General features: G+C 45.2%; 1 protein-coding gene across 3 annotated transcripts in view; it reads left to right on the top strand.

Moving 5' to 3' along the window:
- The window catches only part of PAMR1 (peptidase domain containing associated with muscle regeneration 1), a 73,425-nt gene that overhangs the window by 14,893 nt on the left and 36,770 nt on the right, over positions 1-21,762 (top strand). For all 3 annotated transcript variants that reach the window (XM_074998943.1, XM_074998942.1, XM_074998941.1), the window contains exons 2-5: positions 402-578; positions 2,228-2,356; positions 10,369-10,483; positions 18,091-18,308. In XM_074998943.1, the coding sequence (XP_074855044.1) occupies positions 402-578; positions 2,228-2,356; positions 10,369-10,483; positions 18,091-18,308 (639 nt within the window). The remainder of the gene's footprint in view (positions 1-401; positions 579-2,227; positions 2,357-10,368; positions 10,484-18,090; positions 18,309-21,762) is intronic.

The raw sequence follows: 21,762 nt of genomic DNA, 5'->3' as shown, positions 1-21,762 counted from the left end.
TGGGCATCAGATATTTTAAATTCTTTGGGAATAAATAATCTAAATTGGAGATGAGGTAGTAAACAAGGCCTGGGATTTTTAAAAAGAGTTTCCAAGTGAAAATGTCCCTTTGTGTTGTTTTTTTCCTTCCTCTGTGTGCAGAAGCGGGGAAGTCTGACAGCAATAGGAATGAGACATTTCCTTTGTTCTGGCCTGAGTGCCTCTTTGGCTGGCAAAGCAAACGTGCCTATTTGTGTGTGATCCACGCAAACTAATTTACATTTGGCAGGATCGTATGTTACAATGTGGGTTGGCATTTGTCATGTTGCAGGCCTGAGACAATCTCATACCATGCATGCATGTTACTATTAACTAAGTAACAATTTGCGAATTGGGTGATTCTCTGACTTTCTGATTTTCAGAATACACCGTAATCAATGAAAACTGCCCTGGGGCCGAATGGAATATCATGTGCCGGGAATGCTGTGAATATGACCAGATCCAGTGTATCTGCCCAGGCGGGAAAGAAAAAGTGGGCTACACCATTCCCTGCTGCAGGAATGAGGAAAATGAGTGTGACTCCTGTTTAATCCACCCAGGTGTGTTGGTTTGTAGCACTGTCCCTTGCACCTCTTGCGTTCTCATGCAGGGGTGATGAGTCAGCACATGCAGCCAGTTGCTGTGCACAGAGCCAGATGGGGCATGGGCACACAACCTATTTTGGCTGTCTGACATCATGTATTGCTTTTGGTATCATCAGGGATCCATCTGCGCCAGGGCTAGTGGTTCCCGCACCATTGTGAGCTGATGCATTCAGCATATGGGCTTATGCAGCAACACTGCTGGTAACAAAGCCTCTCACTAGGAGCTGAGAGTTTCCAGGGTCTGTGGGCAAGCCTGAAAGCTCTCCACAAGGTAACGTCATACACAGGTCATTTCTGGATGAGGATTTTATTTCTTCGGCTTCCAGAGCTGGTTTGTACATTGCATTCTTAAATGAAAAGGGAGAGAGGCGGCGGAGCTCCATCTTTCAGAAAGCAATGGAAAAGCAATGTGAGCAGTTAGGAGAGAGAACCAGTGAAAAACAAATCAGATTCACTTACAATGAGGAAAGACACCATGTTGCATCAACACCCAAACTCACACTTCCCTCAAGGGAGTTCAGAGCCAGGGGGATGAGGTGCAGGCTGAAGGAACAGAAGTTTGAGACCATATAGATTCAAGCAGAAGGCCTTTATTACACGCAGCTGGTAGAGTGTCACTTCACTTTTTAGACTCAGTGAGGCTGACAAACAGCTGAGAACAATGAATTATATAGTGTGCCAATGGACAGAGGGAAACAACAGGGTGGGAGTCCCTAAAACTCCTGGACAGATGCTAGCAGCAAGACATAATGAGCCCAATAAGCCAATAGTGTAAAAGATTATGTAAGTGCTCGGCCCATGGCTCAGGTTTCCATATTAATACAAAGGTGTTATCCCTTAAAATGTCTCTTGTAGAAGATAGGTTAAATTCCAAATCCTGGTCTTTAGGAATGACAGGTGGCACTCCCAGTAAGGACCCTTCCTTACGTACATTCCTGTATGGTCTTAAGACATAAAGGAACAACAAGCAATGCCTATATTGGCACAATTATAAGTGCTACCTGCCTTCAGATTATCATCTGTGAAGGGCAGACACCATCACTCATGCTGACATATTAAACCTTCTCCTGAACTTAGGCTGTTACCTCTCCCTGAACTGGGGAGCAGACTTCCAAGCCTCTCTTGAATGAATTACAAGGCTATAATTCACAATAAGCCCCAATTACTGCTTTCACACCCAAGGTTTCCACTGTATCAGCTCTTGTTTAATGCCGAGTTACACAAACAAAGACTTATTTTACTGTCTGTGCCATGCCATGTTCAGTTAGGATGAAGGTTTGGTGCCTGCTTTGGGTAAGCTTAGGTTAAAGATTCTGAACAAAGACTGTGGCCAGAATCTGGCATCGTACATCATCAGGATCTTGGCCCTTCACAGACGTATGGGGCAGCTATCAATATGAGCTAGAGTGCAGAGCTTGAACGTGCTTCAGTGGGGGATGGGTGAGATCCACAACAGATTCACAATGCACCACAGAGATCACAAGCTTCTTTTGGGGTGTGAAAAGCCAGCAAACGGCTTCCTGGTCCTGTTCCCTTCTTCCCTTCCCCCACCCCTCCAATGTCTGCTGTCTAGATGTCATTCAACACAGTGATCCTTCTTTCAGGCTGCACCATTTTTGATAACTGCAAGTCCTGTCGTAACGGCTCCTGGGGTGGAACATTAGATGACTTCTACATCAAAGGGATCTACTGTGCGGAGTGCAGAGCAGGCTGGTACGGAGGGGACTGCATGAGTAAGTGCCTTCAGTGACATAACCTTCAACTGGGCAGGGGAGCAAGTGGAAGGTGTGGCTTAATCAGAACATGGAAATGGCCATGCCATAGTATATCCAGCTAGTTCAGCATCCTTGCTCTGACAATGGCCAGTACCAGATGCTTTGGAGGAGCATGTAAGAAATCCTGTCAGGAGCAGTTATGTAATAAAATGCAGCGTTCAAAGGGATGAGTACCTGCTTGCCTTCATCCATGAGACATTGGGTTAAGCCCTGAAGCACCAATGTTCCAAACTCGTGGGCTACATCTACACTAAGAGAAATCTTCGAAACAGCCATGCAAATGGCCATTTTGAAGTTTTGTGCCAGTGTAGACATGGCCCTGATGTAATTTTTCAATTTTTAAGTATTGTAATGCTGCATGTTCTTGTTATCCAGATTATTTCTCTGGATTTAGAGAAAAATAGAGTGCCTAACCAAACCCTACACAGATTCTTAAGGAAGAATGAAAATTTACAAGAACAATTATATTAAATGGTATTTTATCCTCACAGACAGCAAAACTCAGGCCCCACCAAAGCACAAATCTCTCTTCACATGGATCTAACTACCTTCCACCGCAGAAATGCAGTGCCTTGTAACTTACTCTCAGGGTCAAAAGACGAGGGCTATTTCAAACCAGGATGGGACCTTTTCAGCATATAAAATGATGGTTTTTTATTTTTTTTTTGAGTTCTGCTGAACTCTTGGTTTCAATATTATCTTCTGCTAGGGTGTGCCAGACACTAATGGTATAAAAAGGCATTTCCTTTTCTCAATTTTAAATTTGCTGACTTTCATTCTACCAGCCATCTGCTTGCCCTTGTGTTATGAAAAAGGATGAATAGCAGCACCTCATCTGCCATCTCTGTTCTAGTAATTACTTTATACACGTTTATCATGTCTCTTCTTATTCATAGATTCTAAGGCCAGACGGTACAACTGTGATCATCTTGTCTGACCTCCTGCATAACACAGGCCATAGACTTTCAGTAGATAAAAATAAAAATTCACGGTGTAAGAATCAGATTTTAAATACCTAACCTGTATAGATCAGTGAGTTCTAACCTGAGCAGAGCCCATTCAGGCATGTGCTCAACAGAATGTGCTCAATAGCATGTGCTCAGTTCCTCTGAGGCCGATAAACTGAGTTTCTTGCAATTTGCAGGGTGGATTAATTCAGACAACCCTTTAAAAACAATGACTGGTCTGTTGTGTGTTGACATAAAGATCCCATCACACTTTCCATAAGAGTAGAGAGAGGAAAAAAAACATTGTAGTCATCAAAGTTCTTCCTCCTTCTGCCAGCACAGGGAATTTCTAGACTTCGAACTGGGGGCATAATTCCCAGCTTGAGGAGACATGCCTGGGTTCTGGTCAAGCCAATATGCTAAAAACAGAGTGTAGCTCTGGGCTCAAGTGGCAGGAGGGGTTACTCACTCTGAGTGTGGGATGGGGTCCTTGGGATTAAAATTTGGCTGGTCAAGGGGTCAAGGCAGGAATGCACTGTTGTCCAATCCACCAGCCAGCCCATACTATGTGACTATGCAGGCCCATAAGAATTTAAGCAGTTTTATGCTCTCTTGAATAGTGACCCCAGTGTACAAAGAACAAAATCATCTCTGTTGATATATTGGATCTAACATGAAGCTGGAAGAAGGAAGCTGATTGCAGAATGTTGGACACAAACAGCAAGGTGTGCTGTAACTGCCCAGTAGCCTAATCCATGGAGCTACTGGTCAGGAATTGAGCAGGACAAGCATTGCCCGAACAGAAGTGTGGATATATTTTATTCAACTGTTAGTGGAGCCAACAGCTTGGGGAACTTCTCAGCTCACTGTGCTAATTGTCTCGTGGGACAGTGTCTCAAGGCGGGGGGCAAGGCCTAACCTAAGAACAGAGCAAATGCATCCATCACAGTTCCTTGTATTCTTCTCCTTATGTTTCCATCAGTGGCAAATTCCAGCACTATTGTTTGAGATGCTGTGCCGCTTCAGCATGGACATATGGAATATTGCAATTATGATCTGCTATTGTGTATTTCTTCAGTGTGGTGTTGCTACTTCTTACCCTTCCAGATTTGATGGCCAAATAAAATCATTGGATTTTTTGGCTGGGTAGCTGCAGAAGCATTTCATCAAGGAATAGGGTAGAGGTAGTTCTGCTCACTATGGACTTTGTACTTTCACATCTGGACTATTGCACTGATTCTAGGCACCTCCATTAGCAGAAGGATGTCAGCTGACTGAGGGATTTTGAAGAAGAGCACCAAAAATAATCAATAAACAGATGTGACTTGTCTGCCCTGTGCTGTGTCTACACTGGAATGCCTTTTTCTGTTGAGCACATGCCTTTTCCTGGCACTGTGAGTGGCTGCTTATCTATGTTCTGTGCATTTCCATGGCTTATCCTTGAACAAGGGTCATCAATGTGGAGAACAGCTTTGCTAAGTGAGACAAAAAAGAGGTGCCCATGGGGCAGGAACTGTCATGATTAGATTTTTTTTCAGCTGAAATTCACAACTCACATCCGAATGTTTCCTTTCAGTTGGGCGGGCTGACGCTCTGTATGTGGGATACATCAATTTCTTCCATATCGACTTAATTTTCTTCTATTATTGAACATTTAAAATGCACGGGCACCTAGGGTGCTATACACAATTCAAGCAAGATGCTTTAGCATTAATATTCTGGCGTGAAAAGACCCTGTGTTTACTTAACACCAGAAAATTTCCATTGGTCATTAGATGAAAAACATACTCTTCAAAAAGCAATTGCAGACTACACTCAGAGAGTGTGATCCTTTGTCTCTCTCTAGTGGTAGCCCAAATATGAAGTTTATGAGTTTGCTTCTGCTTCTCACTAAAGAAGTTTGTCTTTTTATTTAACTGGCAGAATCTCTTCCTTTTAGATGAAAAGGTGTCAGAGTCAGACTTTACCGATGGCCTGAGCAGAATCAGCTCCTTAATCACTGTCTGAAAATATTGATGATGGATTGCCATGTAAAAAGAAAACCTTGTGTGTATTTGGCAAAATATAAAATAAAAAAAATTCCAAGGCTACATTTTTTTATCCATCACATTGCAGTCTGTAATTTTCAATTAGAGCTGGGCAAATGATCACTCATTTACTTGTTTAATAAACTTTCCCCTCTTTTTCTGATGGTGGAATGGCTGGGAGCTGACTTAAAATTACTCATTATTGTTATTATTATTATTATTATTATTATTATTGCAAATTGCTCTGCTGTTTAAATGTTGGAAGTCTGAACTGTGTAATGAAATTGTGATTGGTCATGCAAGTTCCTTGAAGATTTTCCAAGTGAATAAGAGGAAGGCTTGTAGTCAGGTTTCAGGTGCAGACATTCCCACTAATCAGGTTTCCGTGTGCACAGACATTTCTGTGAATTACTATTATTTCTTGTTTTTAAAAACTTTGAGAGGGGCTCACATACTAAAATAACAGACGCCGTATAAATGACCAGCTTGAAAACTTTCTGACTGTTCAGATACAGCAAACAGAGACGGGGGAAAACACAAAGAAGAGTAAATGTTGTCCTACTCAGTCTGCAGACATTTTGACACCACAGATTTGAGCGACATGAAATGCCTCATTCATCATCTCAATAAGTTGTTGATTCTGAACTGCAAAGATGACAGATAATTCAGAGGCACGTGTCAGTAGAAAACTGTCAGATTTAGAAATTGCAACATTTGGAATGGTTTAATTAATGCTCACCTTAGCAGAGACACTCTGCTGGTGTGCTCACCCTACAGCTCCAAACTTCCTTCCATGCTCACCCTTGTTCCAGTCAGGCAACTGTCTCCGATGCAGTTGTAGCCTGGAACGTTTTGTGGTGCAGTTCAGTATTGTGAATGCAAAATTCTTGATAGTAACAGAGAGGCAGCCGTGTTAGTCCGTACTCCAACAAAACAAAATGATTTATTTGGTGATGAGCTTTCGTGGGACAGACCCACTTCTTCAGATCAATCTCATTTCCAATACAGACTGACAGTTATAAGTACAGAGGAAAAAAAATTGCAATAAAAACTGACACAGGGGGATGAGGGGCCAGGAGGATGTTAACTGCCCTGCCTGAGATAACTGTAGTACCCAGAGGCACTGAGACTTTATCTTGGGTGAGTGAAGTCTCTGCTCTACAGCCCTGGCTGAGAGCCAGCTGGCCTTTAGCTCACATGGTAGAGTGCAGGGCTTTAGACCCTAGGCTCGTAGGTGCAGGTTCTATCCCTAGTTCTAGCAACCCCAGGTCTGTCAGCATTACAACTGGTGCATTGACTGAGAAGAACTGCTAGAAGGTCTCAGAAGCTTGGGATGTGCTTCCTCAGCCCAGGGAAACATGTAGTACCCAAAGGCACTGAGACCTCATCTGGGGTGAGTGAAGTCTCTGCTCTGCAGCCTCGGCTGAGGGGCCAGCTGGCCCTCAGCCGAGGCTGCAGAGCAGAGACTTCACTCACCCCAGATGAGGTCTCAGTGTCTCTGGGTACTACATAATTATGAGCATCAAAGGAAGGGAAGCAATCCTTGTAATGCGTGAGGTAACTGGTGTCTCTGTTCATACTGCGTGTTAATATGGTATGAAATTCTGGAGCACATTAAGCCTGATAACAGGGGTCTCAAATAATGGTGTGTGTGTGTGTGTTCTGAATGTATTATTCCCTTCCACATTCAATGCAGTAAAACCACCTCCATGTTGAAATGAATATGAAGCTAACGCAGCATTTCCCATTCACAACTTCAGAGGGACACAGCGTCTAGGGTTTGTCACTATGGAGTAAAGAGGCCCATTTAGGTGTAGAGTACCTGGGGCCTGTGCATATGTAAATACGTGTGGACGAGAGAGTTAAGGGAGCCAGACGCGCCTTTGTCCTTTTCTGTGGAGTAAAATACACTACAGTACCTCAATCCACTCACCAGAGGGTGCCCAGAAGCTTTGAAATGATCTTTTTGATGTCTAAATACAACAGACATTGCAGTGGGTTATAAGTTGAATGAGGCAAACTGATTTTTCTTTTCCCGGTGTCGTAGTTTGCTGGGGAGTCAAAATACTAAATAAGAATACGACAACTGAGGACAAAATGGTGCATAAGGATACACAGCTGCACTTCAGCCTCTGGGGCCTGCATTCAACACTGGGCTATTTGGATGCAGATTTAGAAAGTCTTTATCTGGTGAAAATGAGGGACAGGGATAAGAATTTCTCACTGAATCCTGACCCTTAAATATTCTGAGAAGGCAAGAGCACATGTATATACACATTGCAGTAAAAATAGTGCTGTTCAGATGTCTGATCTTCTCATCTTTTACATCAAAAGCTGTATTACTTACATGCATAGGGCTAAACTAAGTTAATTTCCATGCAGTGTACCAAAATAGGGAGAGAACAGGTTTTGGTCACTCTTTACCTAGACTAAATGGTGATGATCAAGAAGTGAAGGCCTCTGATTACCATTACCAGTCCTTCCAGTGCCACCCAAGTTGTCTGTCTCTTTCTCTCTCCCTCCATCCCCTAGCTAATGTCCAAATGCCAATGGGTGTAACACTGTTATCACAGTTGCTTTGTCTCCCCTCTTGGCTCCACGCTGAACTCCACACTGACGCTGGGAAACTCAGACAACAGGTGTTGAACTGGGCCCAGATGTTTCCTCCCCCAGTATGAACGCTCAGAAAGGGATAGAACTGAAAGGGCTCTTCAGTTGTTTTTCCTTTCAGTTTGAGGCCTCAGAGAAGAATCTTTATGTGCTGCTGACAGCAGCTTTTTTATGCAGACAGGAAAGGAACCCTGACTCTGACACTTTTCCAAAGTGGAGTATTTTTTTTTTTTAAAGAAACTGACTTTGCCAGCATTAGCAGTGTGGGTACAAATTATTCTTGATAATTTTCCACATCTCCCACAGTTTTAGAATGGGAAGAAAAGAGATCCCATTTGATCAGCGGGTGAAGGGGCTGTTGTTTGCCTGCTGTTTTGTCTGGCTGGGGAGGCAGTACACTGTCTGCTAGGTGAGCTGGCAAAAGCAGGGTGGAGATCTGAGCTGATCTTGGATGTGCTTCACACAGAGAAGCAAAATCCCAGGATATTTTTAACAAGGAAGTCTCTCAATGGCTTCTCTTTAGCCTGTGGACCACCTGCTTTGTTGGCCATAACTACTTCCTTGGCATGGCCATTCAGAAGTTCAGACCGTACAGTTCAGATAGAAAAGTGCATTTAGTATGCCCCGCACACAAGCATTCTTTTACACCAGTTCTTTTGCTTCCCTTTGTGAAAGGCAGGAGTGCAAAGGAAGCTCAAAATCCCTGGGTTACAAGAAGAAAGCCTTTTTTGAGGTGATCCAAGAACCTTGTCAAGCTGTCTGAAGATTTCCCGCCACTTTGTCTCAGGTTGTTTTTGAGGCAGGAGCCAGTTACAGGGCAGGCCCTTCTCCTTGCTGTGGGAAGGCACATTTTTGTGTGCAGTGTAGCAGATTTTGGCATCCTAATGGGCCTACAGGAGTGTAATAATTAATTTTCCCCTTTGATATGAGGGACTAACTAAGCCCCCATGTAAGACAAACTTGTGTTGAACTCCACTGAGCTGGTTTGCTGTGTCGTGAGGTTCCACTTCACTGAGGGTAACTGAGGATAAACCAAAAAAGGGTGTCCTATTGGACAAACAATGTTTAATGGGAAATAGGAGCAACTGACTCTCAATTGTCCCATGTTTCTCACCACACTTCAGACACCTGAGGCCAGCACATGTGAAAGCCAGGTCACTTCCATACTCTCTTGACCCTCAAAGAGAAGTGTAGCCTATGCAAATGCCACTTACAGGCACAATCTTGTCAGTTAGAAGGGGATTGCACTGAACTGTGCAGGGTCCTCCTTTGGGAATGGATCGAGCTGATTGATTCTCAGTCAAGGACCAGTGAATGGAGCCAGGAGGCTGAAAAAATCTTCTGGGACTCTCCTCACAACTTAACTACAGTCTGCTGGCCAATTCCAACAGTTATCACTCCTGCACTTGGTCTGCAACCGACCCATAATCCCCTGTGTGCAGACAATGAAATCCTTAAAACAGTTGATGCTGTCAGAATCATCCAGCAGAGTATTAACAGAACGCATCCTCGTAAGCTTAGAACTCCATTAGGAAAGGGGAAGCCAAGAAATTAGGCAGCAAAAGATGTGATCTGTGTGATATGTGATGGTCTAACCCTGTACCTTCACTTAAGTGATGTTTATAATGTGATTTAGGATCCTTGACAAGGATTCACTTGTTAAGATAGGCATTCAATAAGTGGGGAAACTGAGGCAGGGTAAAGTTAAGTGACCTTTTTATGGTATTTGATGGCAGAACTGAAAATAGAACCCAGAATTCCTTATTTCCGGTCCTCTGCTTTAAAAGTATTCCTTTAACTATAGCCTGTTGGGCAGAGAAGCAGATTAAGTGTGAATTGTTGGAATTTAGGTCTAGGATTGGGAAGGGATCCAGTGATGTTCCGGAGATAATTGTGCCTTTCAAAACTTTCCCAGATCCCACCTACTTTGCCACAGCTGTGCAGGCCTCAGTCTGACTAGCTGCTGAGTGGAAGACTGGAAAGGTTAAACATCTTCCTCTTAGCTACAATCACATGTTGGCATGTGGAAAAAGGGAGATGAAGGGGACAAGGGCTGAAGGAAGGAATCATTTTGAGGAGGGGTAGAAAGGAACTGGAATTAGGGGAGCCCCACATCTTGGGAGAGGAATTGAGGAAGTCAAATATTGATGAATCCAATATATTGTTTTGCTATGATTAATCTGATGGGGAGAGGTGATACTATAGAAGCTTAAAGGAAGGGTGTTGAATTTCTAGATAATACTGAAATGACATAGTAGCAAATTTCAGTCCTTCATAAAGTTGTCTCAAATGTTAGTTTGTCTGTCTCGTCTATTCTGGCCCATTATTTCTGAACTGCTGCTTGAAGGCATCTAATGGACTTGATGTTTCTACTTTTCCTCTTCAGGATGTGGGCAGGTTCTTCGGGTCTCCACGGGTCAGATTTTACTGGAGAGCTACCCACTGAATGCACATTGTGAATGGACCATTCATGTTAAGTCTGGGTTTATCATCGAATTAAGGTAGGTGACAGATGAATTTCAGCAAACTCTGTCTTCTGTATGAGGCAAGGTGGCATGTGTAACAGATGGGAATCATATTTTGATCTCCAGGTGGGTCAGATTCTGGTGGCTCTATGGCAGAGAAAGTGCTGCCACCATCTTAGGAAGATATTTATATTTGGCACCCGGCCCAGCAGGAGATCTGGAAATGCCACACTACTGGCCATGGTCTGCCTTCATTTCCTACTTGGAATATCAGTTTATACCATTAAAGTTTCTGGAGACATCGAGGGCAATATATATCCCTCGGTGCTATTATGGTCAGAGCATCCAGTGGTATATCAGGGAGGCCCCAGGCAAGGGTAGGATGGATTCACTAAAGACAAAACTCAGGAGAGTTTTGGGGAAACGCCTTGCCAGGAGAAACTGGCTCAGGTTACTCTGAATTTCTGTGAAAACAATCCACAGCTAATTAACTGGTGATGCTCTGAAGATCATGCTCATTTATTTTCTCAAGGAATCACAGACATTAGAGAGGGAAACTCCCTTAGATGGAGATGGAAAATACCTCCCATGAGGGGCATTCACCATTTGTTTCAGACTTTAATAGATCTCACGATTAAGAAGTATTTCCTGATATCTGACCTACATTTTCCCTTCTACATTTCTTATAATTACTTCTGACGACGTCCTCTTGCACCACCCCAAATAATTCCCCTCCATCCCTGGTGCACACAAGCTTCAAATATTTGTAGAGTAATTTGTTCTATCGGTCTATGTAGCTAGCTCCTTTAATCTTCTCTGATGGCCCTGTCTCCTCAGTCCTTCATCAAGGTTTCTCTCCCAGTACCGGAGAGCCTTTAGGTAGTACAATTAATTTTGGGTTTGCATATGTGTGGCAGAGAGCTCACACATACAGCAGGAAGCTTGGCAAGGGAACTGAGTCAGCCCCCACCAGCAAATATATTAATAAGAAAAAAGAGAGAGTCAAAGGCTTCTCATCAATCTTTCACCAGTTTTGAGGACCAGGCAAAGAAGCCATGGTAGGTACACAAACACATTTCTAACCAGAGATGTAAACACAGCTTTAATATTAAATCAAAAGAAAAAATATTACTGAAGGAAAAAAACCATGGGGGTTCCTTTGACATTAAAACTAGTGCCTTTATCATGATCTCTATTGTGAGTCCTTTTGACAACAATAATTACAAAAACGGTGGTGAAACCTAAGAGCTAGTGCAGAATTCTGTAGGTACTTGCTGAGATGGCAATAGATAGCAGTGCCTATAGCATGGTACAGGGAGTTTGGTCTTCAGAATAGCACCCAGGGATACTGAGGCTGCTTTGTGCTACTCTTAATAGCTCTGCACAACTCTACCTCCTGGAGCAGGAGTGATAGCACTGTACCTGTGAATGAGTGTTACCACTTGATAACAGTCCAGTTATTAGTACTGCTGCTACAGGGTATGAGGAAACTGACTTCAATGGACATGTGGGTTTACCCTTGCAAGAGCTCCCTTCTAACTGATGTGATCTGCTTTCCATCCCGGCCATTCCACCTCACAATTCCACCACTTGGTATTAACCCTCTGCCCCCCTTGAGACAGAGTTCCAGCATGAGGTGAAAATGTCCAAAAGGAGAGTCTGATAAGGGAGCTCCTGTTGTTGGGGTTAGGAGACTCAGACTAGTTTTAATTCAACAAAAGAACATAAGAACAACCATACTGGGTCAGACCAAAGGTCCATCTAGCCCAGTATCCTGTCTTCCAACAGTAGCCAATTCCAGATGTCCCAGAGGGAGTGAACAGAACAGGTAATCATCAAATGATCCCTCTTCTGACATCTATTTCCAGCCTCTGACAAACAGTGGCTAGGGTCACCATTCCTACCCATCCTGGCTAACAGCCATTCATGGACCTAACTTTCTTGAATTTATCTAGTTCTTTTTCTTCCACCAAATCCTTCCATTCTGGCCCTGCTGCCTGTGACTTACTCCCCATCTACATTAATAACCAGGCATCTTCTGCCACTGTTTCTCTCAGCTCAGAACAGTGATCATTAGCAAATGGCTTGCAGAATCTACTTGATTCCTGACAATAGCATTCCATGCTTCCCTGGTCTCTCTCTAGCTCCTGCAAAACCTGTAGTATTGCAACAGGACCATGTTGGTGATCCCATCTGTGTGAAGCAGAAAGGAAACAAGTAACCCCAAGTTACTAGCTGGAGACAGTCAAACCAGGTTGGGTTTCTGTCCTTTTCTTCGGAGCTCTGTTAATTATCTTCTCAAACAAAACAAGAAAAATATCTAAGAAGCAATACTAACAGGAGTCCAGGTAGAGGTTTGGACAGGGCTCTGTTAGCTGGCTCTATTCACCAGTAAACATCAATTTACTTGTCCCCTAGGCTCTTCCCCTGCATGGCTGAGCTCTCATTTACATTCCAGCTGAGAGTGTGGGCTAGTCAAGAATGCAGATCAGCTGTGTCAGCTGGTTCCCAGCACCTTTCTGCTGGGGTCATCTCTGGTATAGGGTCACATGCTCCTCTCTCTGTTTGCCCTTCCTCCCCAGCCAGGGGTTTAAAAGGGCAGATTGCTTGATTGGGGGGTAGGGGTTATAAACTATCCTAGTCTTAAAGGACAGGAAAAGTAAAGAGTAAAATAAAGAGTGCAAATAAATCAGCTCCTCACTTGACATGTGCCCTGCTGTTCTAGGGGATTCAGCTGAATGAACCTGCTTTGATAAATGGTGCCTTGGTTGTTGGAGTAGTTTTTTTTCCATGTTCATGGTTGAGCCTCATTTCTCTTTAATTTGTGGTTTATCAGGTGCCCTCAACCTATATCCGAACAGGGGATGAGATATAGCACTCTAGGTAACACACAGCTCATAATCACTTTCTGTAATGCTCTGGCAGAGATGTATCCTATAATTGTTTGTTTCCTCTGCGAAGGGCTCTCCCCACAGAGGTGCATACTCAATGCACCCACTAATAACATCGCCTCATAACAGTATGTCGTGCTCCCTTTCTGTCTGAGGATTCCCACATTACCATTGTGGAATTTGGTATTATAATACCCAGGATGATTAGGGAAAGAGCCCCACTTGTACAGGTGAGGAAAGAGAGGTTAAATAACTTGCCCATAGCTCTGGTTTAGCCAACAATAGACCCTGTGATTCCAAAAATGTTCAATTGACTGCACTTGGAGTAGGGTTAGGATTGAGGGACCCTTCCCATGCAATTAGCTCAGTCCTATTTTTTTTTCAGCGTGGGTTTACTTTCTGAAGGGGACAAATGAATAAGGCCATTCTACACAATTTATCTTTGTGGTCCCAGTGCAGAACTTTACCTCAGGCTCTTAGATAGTTACTCTTCTGCATTTTTAGTTACATGGTTGCTACAGAGCTAGGTTTTCTCTGCACATATGGAATTCTAAACAAGTATGTACTGAGCCCAGCTCTACCCTCAGTTACATAGGAGCGTCACTCAGAAGTGGGTCCCTCATCCTGCCAACAATTATGCTTATGCTCAACTTGATAAGCACTTGAGTAGTTTAGTCATGTCAGTGGGACAACTGATGCGAGTGAAGTTAAGAACGTGTGTAAAGTTTGGTGCCCAAAAATCTATCCTGTTTTCACCTGGCTTGAGAGGTGTGACAGGCATGAATGGATTAATTTGTACGACTCTGTTGCTTCCATAAGGGGTTTGATCAGCCAAAGCAGCTTGTTTTGAGGAAGTCATGCTGGTAACTTGGTACCTCGTGGGTAAGTAATAGCATGTCAGACAAAACTGGGATTTGCACTCACCAACTGGCTCATGAAGTTGAAATGAACCTGAGGTGAATTAATCTCTGATGTTTGTTAAAGAAGATGTGACTTTTTTTCTAATCCACCTTCCAACAGACCCTGATGAAAACACCAGACCACATCTTGCTCTGGTGTAATCTGGCACCACTCCATTGAACTGCTGTTCAATGGCTTTACACCAGCTGAGGGTCAGCGGTTACGCTGAACAAAAATAAGTACTATGTGAAGACAAGTCAGAGTGTATTAATGTTGGCCTGATGAGTAAGGGAAAGCCAGGCATCAGCCATTTCACATAGCACGGGCTTCCTTACACTCTGACTCCACTGAGTCCCCAGAAGAGGGCAATCGGGGAACTCTGCTATAGACTGTAGGAACACAGTGAGCATCCAGAATGACTGTGAATTTTGCCCTTCTCTTCAGGTAGAAAATCTTCGATTGCCAGACTTTTCAGCCCGCTTTTGAAGAGGCAGCATGACAGCCTCCGTCTGAGCCATAAACATGGTCGAAGGAGCTAACAGCTATCAGGGATACTGGGAAGATTAAAAGTTTTATTTTAAAAATATTCCACTGAGTGGTTAGTGGTCTGGTGCTCTCTCAGGCACAGAGCTTTGAATCCTTCCCTGTACAGTGGCATGAGGCACAGCACCCCAGACAATGGCTTATTCTCTGAAGTCTCTTTTTTTAGCTCTCTTTGTCTGTTTTTCATTCATAATCAGTTTGAATATTTTGGCTCTGTGAGCTGCTAGCACAAAAGCGAGAGCCTTGCTCCCTGGCTGATGCAAGAGGGTAGTGTTTACTGCAAAAGCATCCCGATATTATCTTTGTGCTTTTCTCCCTCTCCATTAATCCCCAGCCCCTCCCCACCGTCCCTTCCCCCTACCCCAAAACGATGTAAGTACTTGCTGCTGACAATCAGTTCCTTTTCCGTGTTCTGATTTGAAAGAAATTACCTTCTGCTAGCAGCGGTACCCGGCATTGTTTGGCCCCTTAACCAAAGTAATTTTTTTGAAAAAAAATCAGAAATGTGCATGTCTTTTTCTGATGCTAGTCATTTTCAAAAAAGAAGAAAAATGAAGGCTGGAGTGTGGATTCGAGATGAGGAGGGGCAGAGGCTGGTGGAGGCTCAAGGCCGGGGGTGGAGATGCTGAAGTTAGGGCAGGGTGTGAGGACAGGGAGCTGAGAGGTGGCAGGGGCTACCAGGGCCAGCCGTGATGGTGAGGGTGAAGGTGATGCTGCTATGGTGGCAGCACCCTCCATACAACGCCGCCGCCTGGGTGGGAGGGAACTGGGGCTGCATGCTTGTTGGGGAGGGGCTGGGGCCCCCCAGGACTGCAGCTTCTCTCAGGAGGCTTTGCCCCATTCTGCAGCTTGTTGTGGGTGGGGCAGTGCTCTGTGGATATCCCCCAGTACTCAGCTGCCTCCTCTGGGCCTGCACTGGTCTGGAGGGCAGTGCTTCAGAGGTTACCTCAAGCTTCATGTGGCCCTTTCCATTGTGCAGTTTGTTTCTGGGGTGTTCCAGGGGCTGGGCAGGCTCCAGTGCCCCCTGCAGCCTACAGGCTGTTGGAGGGGCAGGCTCTGGGGGCTTCCCTGCCTCCCACAGACAGCCCCCCAGTGGTCTATAGGCTGTTGAAGTAGTTTGGAGGCTCTTCAAGCTGCCCCCAGCCTCCAGCAGGCTTCCCCTCCCCTGCAGCCTGCAGGCTGTAGAGGGGGCCAGGCTCTGGAGGGTCCCCCCTTCAACTGCCCCCCTGTGGCCTGCAGAATGCCTGGGTGGGGAGCCAGACCCCTGGGGTGGCCCTACTCTCCAACAGCCCCACTGTGGCCTCTCTGGGGAAGAAACAGGTTCCAGGGGCTGTCCCCCTCCAGCTGCCCCCTGTGGCCTGCAGGCTGCCTAGGGCTGGGGAGTCAGGAGCCAAGTGGCTGTGTCCCTCCATTGGCCTCCCACAATGTACAGGCTGTCTGAGAGGGGCCAGGCTCCAGAGGGCTACCACCTTGAACTGTTCCCACCTCCAGCAGCATCCCCCAGTGGCCTGCAGGCTGTCTGAGTAGGGCCAAGTTCTGGGGGGGCTGCCTCCAGCTTCCAGTGGGCTCCCCCACAGCATGTAGGCTGTCTGGGGGTGCAGGTACAGGGGGCTGCTCCCCTCCAACCAGCCTGCTGTGGCCTGGGAAGGGAGCCAGGCTCTTGGGGCTTCCCCTCCTTCCTGCAGACCCCCTAGCATGCCCTGTAGGTTGTAGAAATGGGGGCAAGGTTCTGGGGGCTGCACAAAGCCTCCAGTGGGTTCCTCCTCCTGTGCAGCCTTCAGGCTGTCCAGCTAGGGCCATGTTCTGATGTGCAGCTTCCAACACCCCAGCCGGTGGCCTGCAGTCTGTCTGGGGGCTGCCCCCAGATGTCCTTCCACAGTATGCAGGCTGTTGAGGAAGGGGCAAAGCCAGGCTTCCTGTGGCCTATCCCCTCTTCTGCTGCCCCTCCACAGCCTAGTCAGGCTGCAGGGAGCTTCCCCTTCTCCAGCTCTCCCCATCCAGTTATCTCCATCTGCATTCTGCTGGCTGCCTGGGGGGACCAGGCTCCAGGGGCTGTCCTCACTCCAGCTGCCTTCTATGGCCTGCAAATGATCTAGTTGGTGCAGGCTTTGGGGGACTGCCCCCCCTTACACTCCCCATGGCCTGCAGGTTGTCAGGGTGGAGTGAGGTTCCAGGGGCTGTCCCCAGCCTTCAGCATCTCCTCCTGTGGTCTACATGCTGTCTGGGGGCTGCAACCCTCCAACAGCCCTCACTGCAGGCTCTAGGCTCTCTGTGTGGGGCAGGCTGTGGATTTGGGGCAGTTTGAGCCAGTCTTTGTGGCAGGCAAGAAGGCAGACCCCCAGCCCTGCTGGCCTCTCTCTTGGTGCTGCAGCTGCCCCCAGTGGACACCCTCAGTATGGCTTCCCACCTGTCTGTATCCCTCCCTTTTGCCTCCCTCCTCCTCCTGCCCCCTCCCTTTCCATGTTCTGGGAAATCCTGGGGTTTCAGGCATTTCCCACTTTCCAGGCACAACCGAACCCTGACCTTGGTTTAAGTTAGGGGAAGTTGGTTGCAGCTGTTACAGTTTCAGAGGTGTTCTTGAATAAACATAGCACTAACGGACAGACAGGCAGACTCTTATATATATATATATATGTGTGTGTGTGTGTGTGTGTGTATATATTCCCATTCTGTCTCTTTCTTTCTTATTTATAATGGGCCCATCACCACAGTTTCTAAATGCAGAACACAATAACTGAAGGTGCATTAATGAAGTCCAAAATGGAGTTTTGGTCTCTGCCCCTCAAGTGTATCCAGCTGTTATCTTCTTTTTTTATATGGATGCTGGGAAAAAGCTAACACAGAAGTCTATTTCTAGTTGGTTTCAGAGACCATTTATCCTCATAGCTTAGTGCTGTTAATTTTGATAGTTGGAGCTTTCTTGAGTGAAAAATATGTCAGTTTTCAATTATGACCAGGGATGTGGGGATGCTACCTTTAATATTTAGCCCTTGGGGCAAAAAAGTTAATGGTGTGATGTGGGGGTCCACTTTTGTGTCATAATGCCTTGATTATGCCTAACTTCACACCAGCACTGCCCATGAAATGACATAAAAACAGTAAGTTAGATTCAAAGGTTGTTGAGAACATTTGAAGGTCTTGTGGGCTAGCTGCCCAGGCCCATGAAGTAACAATTGAGATGAAGGGGTTTTAGGAAGGCAGGAGATTGCTGACTAAAGGAGCCAGGGGCAGTAGACTTTGAACTGAATTAGAAACACAGTCCAGTGAGGTGAGAGTGTGCAGTCTGATTTTGATGTCCTTCCGCCCAAGGTTTGCCATGCTGAGCCTGGAGTTTGACTACATGTGCCAGTATGATTATGTGGAGATCCGCGATGGGGACAATATAGATAGCAGGATAATTAAACGTTTCTGTGGCAATGACAGGCCACCTCCAATCCGAAGCACTGGGACTTCACTTCATGTTCTCTTCCAGTCCGATGGATCCAAGAACTTTGATGGGTTTCATGCTACCTTTGAAGAAATTACAGGTAGAATAATAATAATAAAAAAGAACACTGCATTTTATTCTCATTAATTCAGTATCACTAATCTTTTTCTCAGGTCTGCTTCATTAAAAATTTTCATGCTGTGTTGCCAACAGCAGGTTATACAGGTAGGGGCAGGGATGTTACAAAGCCGCCATATGGTTTGCTAAAATGAAGCTCTTTTTAAGCAGACTCCATCCCCATTATTTGTGCAAAGACTTAACAGATTGCAGCAGTTTGTGATGTCTCTTTCTGCTTCAAAGAACCGGGAATGAGTGACGAAATGGAATTTTTGGGCATAACTTCTTGCTGTCATGGAGCTGTTTGACGGAGTACATGAAAGCAGAGTAAACAGTCACAGAGAGGTAGCCATGTTAAGCTGTATCTTCACAAAACAAGCCAGCAGTCCTGTAGCACTTTAAAGACTAACAAAATAATTTATTACGTGATGAGCTTTCGTGGAGCAGATCCACTTCTTTGGATCTTCAGAATTTCCAGCTCTGAAGGAGTGGGTCTGCCCCACAAAAGTTCAAAACTTAATAGATTATTTTGTTGGTCTTTAAAGTGCTACAGGACTGCTGGCTTGTTTTGTGCAGAGCAAACAGTTTACAATACCTGTTGCATTTCTCGTGTGTTGCTTATGTGAAAATGCTCTGATAGTCCAACAAATTATTTCTGCTGCATCGCAGTTCAGATCAGTATTGCTTCCCTCCCACAGTTTGTACAGGGCAGACACAGAAGGCTCTTTTCATATAAAAAGAAAAGAAAATCTCTCTTTCTGTGAATAATATCATGTGCTAAATGTTTCTAATGAAAGAAGGTGGGTTCCAAAATTCCAGTCTATTTATTAAAATATCAGGCTTGAATCTGACCTCATTCACACAATGGCAGGACTTTCCCCTTTATTACCCCCTGTGCCTTCTGCCTGCCTGCAAATGAACACTGGGAATACTGGTAGCTCCTGGTTAGCCTTCTGACCTGTAGTGTGCTCCATGCCTTGTGCCTTTCTTGTACGGGGCAAATGTGTAAAACCTGCCCATGGAGGTCTCATCGGAGAAGGCAGACCAGTGTGTGGTGGTTTGCCATGGGAAGTCCCGACAGGAGCGAAAAATAACTAACATGAGGATTTCCCAAACTCTCCCTGAAGTAAGACATATGACACTCCAGGCATACATCGGCACCCCAGATTTAATGGGGTCACATGAGCTGTGAATCTGGTTCAGTTAGTTCATGTAATCTTTGAAACCAAATCACACCTGAGCTCCAAACCTCTTGGGGTCCAGATGTTACTAGTAACCAGGGGTACAGCCAGCAATCTGAAATGTGCACACACGCTGGCTGATCTGCTGCCCTGTTCTTGCCTTTAGTGAACCCACTTGTCTACTTGCTATTCCTCGGACTACAGTCAGGCTCACAGCAGGAACAGTTAGACAATGAGCGCTAGCACAGTGCTACTGGAAGGGCTGATGGGAAACAAAAGTTGCCCCCCCCCCATGTAACCTGGTGTGGGGTACGTTGCATAAGATTGCCTAAACTCGTAGGCCTAGCAGGTTTGATATGGAATAGGATGAATTGATTCCATTTTCTCTGCTCAGCCATGCACCTCTTAGTATTCTAGCCCTGTTCTGCACGTTATTTCCAGCCCACTATTAATGGTATTTATTTGACACTGAGTGGCTGCTAGCCTGGGAATCCAAGCAGAGCATGATGCAAAGGGGTGAGAGTCTGTCAGGAGGCTGCATTGTGCATCTTATTATGAATCTGTGCTGGCCTAATGAAAAGCTTTTGAAGTGCTCACTGTCTCTTTATGGAAACTATTAACCTGGCCATGAGCAAGGTTTATGGGGGGAAAGACAATATACGTGGAGAGGGAGTTGAGTGTCTGAAAAGTCTAACAGTAGACAGCATGCTTCAGCACTCAGTCTTCTGAAATCCTTCTCAATGCAAAACCCCAGGGGATAGCTGACACCTGTGTAATAGGCTGCGCAGGGCTCCCCAAGTCAATCACTTGCTTTATTATTGAGAAAAGGATCAGGTAAACACACCCCAAGCCTGAGCAAAGGCCCCAAGGGATGCAATGGTATTTTTTGTATCTTGGCAATGGAGTAAAGAAGACAGGAAAAGTGACATGCGGTGAGAGTAGGGTTTTTCCATTTATCTGTCTCCATTTATCCTTGTAGGGCCTTTTGTGCTTGGCACACAGTTATGCTGAGGATCCTGCGTGCGATAGCTATCAGAGGGGTAGCTGTGTTAGTCTGTATCTTCAAAAACAACAAGAAGTCCTGTGGCACCTTATAGACTAACAGATATTTTAGAGCATAAGCTTTCGTGGGCAAAGACCCACTTTGTCAGATGTATGAGTGGGGGTTCCAGAGGAGGTTTTAAATATATGGGCTCATGAAAAGGAGGGAGTCCTAATCAAGAGGAGGGCCAGAGTTGACAAGGTCAGTTCAGTCACAGAGGATGTGTGGGGTAGAGTTTGCTGAACTGGGCTCAGAAGTCATGTTCTTGTGCAAAAGATGACACTTACAGAACATGGGGAAGTACCCAGACCAATGTCAGAGCAACTGAGGTAAATGCAAAATAATCCACAAAAGGTATGTCTCCAGAGGAAAGACCAGTGGACAGCTAATTAATAAAAGAAGCACCTTAATCAGCTGAACCGCCTGTAGAGGAAGTGGGTGTTAGCCACTCGAATACCAGAACAGACACCTTGTCAGTGATGAAGGGTAATCTAGTCTTTGGTGGCAGTGGCTGGAAGTGACTAACTTCAGACATGACCGGCAGTGGGAGGGAGGACGATTGAAATAAAGGGAGCAGGCTAATTTTTCCTGCTCCTGTATCTTGTTGCTCTTCCTCACTAATCCCCTTGTAGAAGGTGAGGGGGTTCCCAGTTGATTTGCTGGTGAGTAGTACTCATGAAACATTGTTAAGGTAAATACTTAATCCCAAAGGGAGAGGAACTAGCAAAGCTTCATATTTGTAATACAGGCAAGCTGGTGGGCTTGGTAGAATGTGAGTACTTGAAAACAAATAAGTTCTGGGAACAGCCTAGTTATGTGAGATGGTGGGATAAGGTCTTTTGAAACAAAATGAAAATAACCCAGCTCTCCTAGCTACTTATAGGTACTCGCATGGCTCTTCACACTGGAGAGAGAGGGCTATCCTAGCCCAGCAGAGAAAAACTCCCATTAACTTCAGTGAGACGCAGAGATGGTCCATAGGTTTGTCTGGATGACAGGCTTAGCAGATACTGCCTTAATGGCTTTCGTATGTAGTCAGGAAGGAGTTAAAATTCTTCAGATGAAACCAGAACACACAACTGGACAATTATGAGCAAAAATGAATGACAAAGTCACTTTGTGAGCGTTCTGGTGAGTTCTGTGTTTTACATTTTCAAAGGGCACAGTGATCTATGGCAGATAAGAAACATGCTGGGTCCGGCTTAATGAGAGCA

This window comes from Carettochelys insculpta, chromosome 6 (genome assembly GCF_033958435.1).
Source record: "Carettochelys insculpta isolate YL-2023 chromosome 6, ASM3395843v1, whole genome shotgun sequence".
Lineage (NCBI taxonomy): Eukaryota > Metazoa > Chordata > Testudines > Carettochelyidae > Carettochelys > Carettochelys insculpta.
The sequence above is the reverse complement of the archived record's forward strand: the minus strand, read 5'-3'. Positions and strand labels throughout refer to the sequence as shown.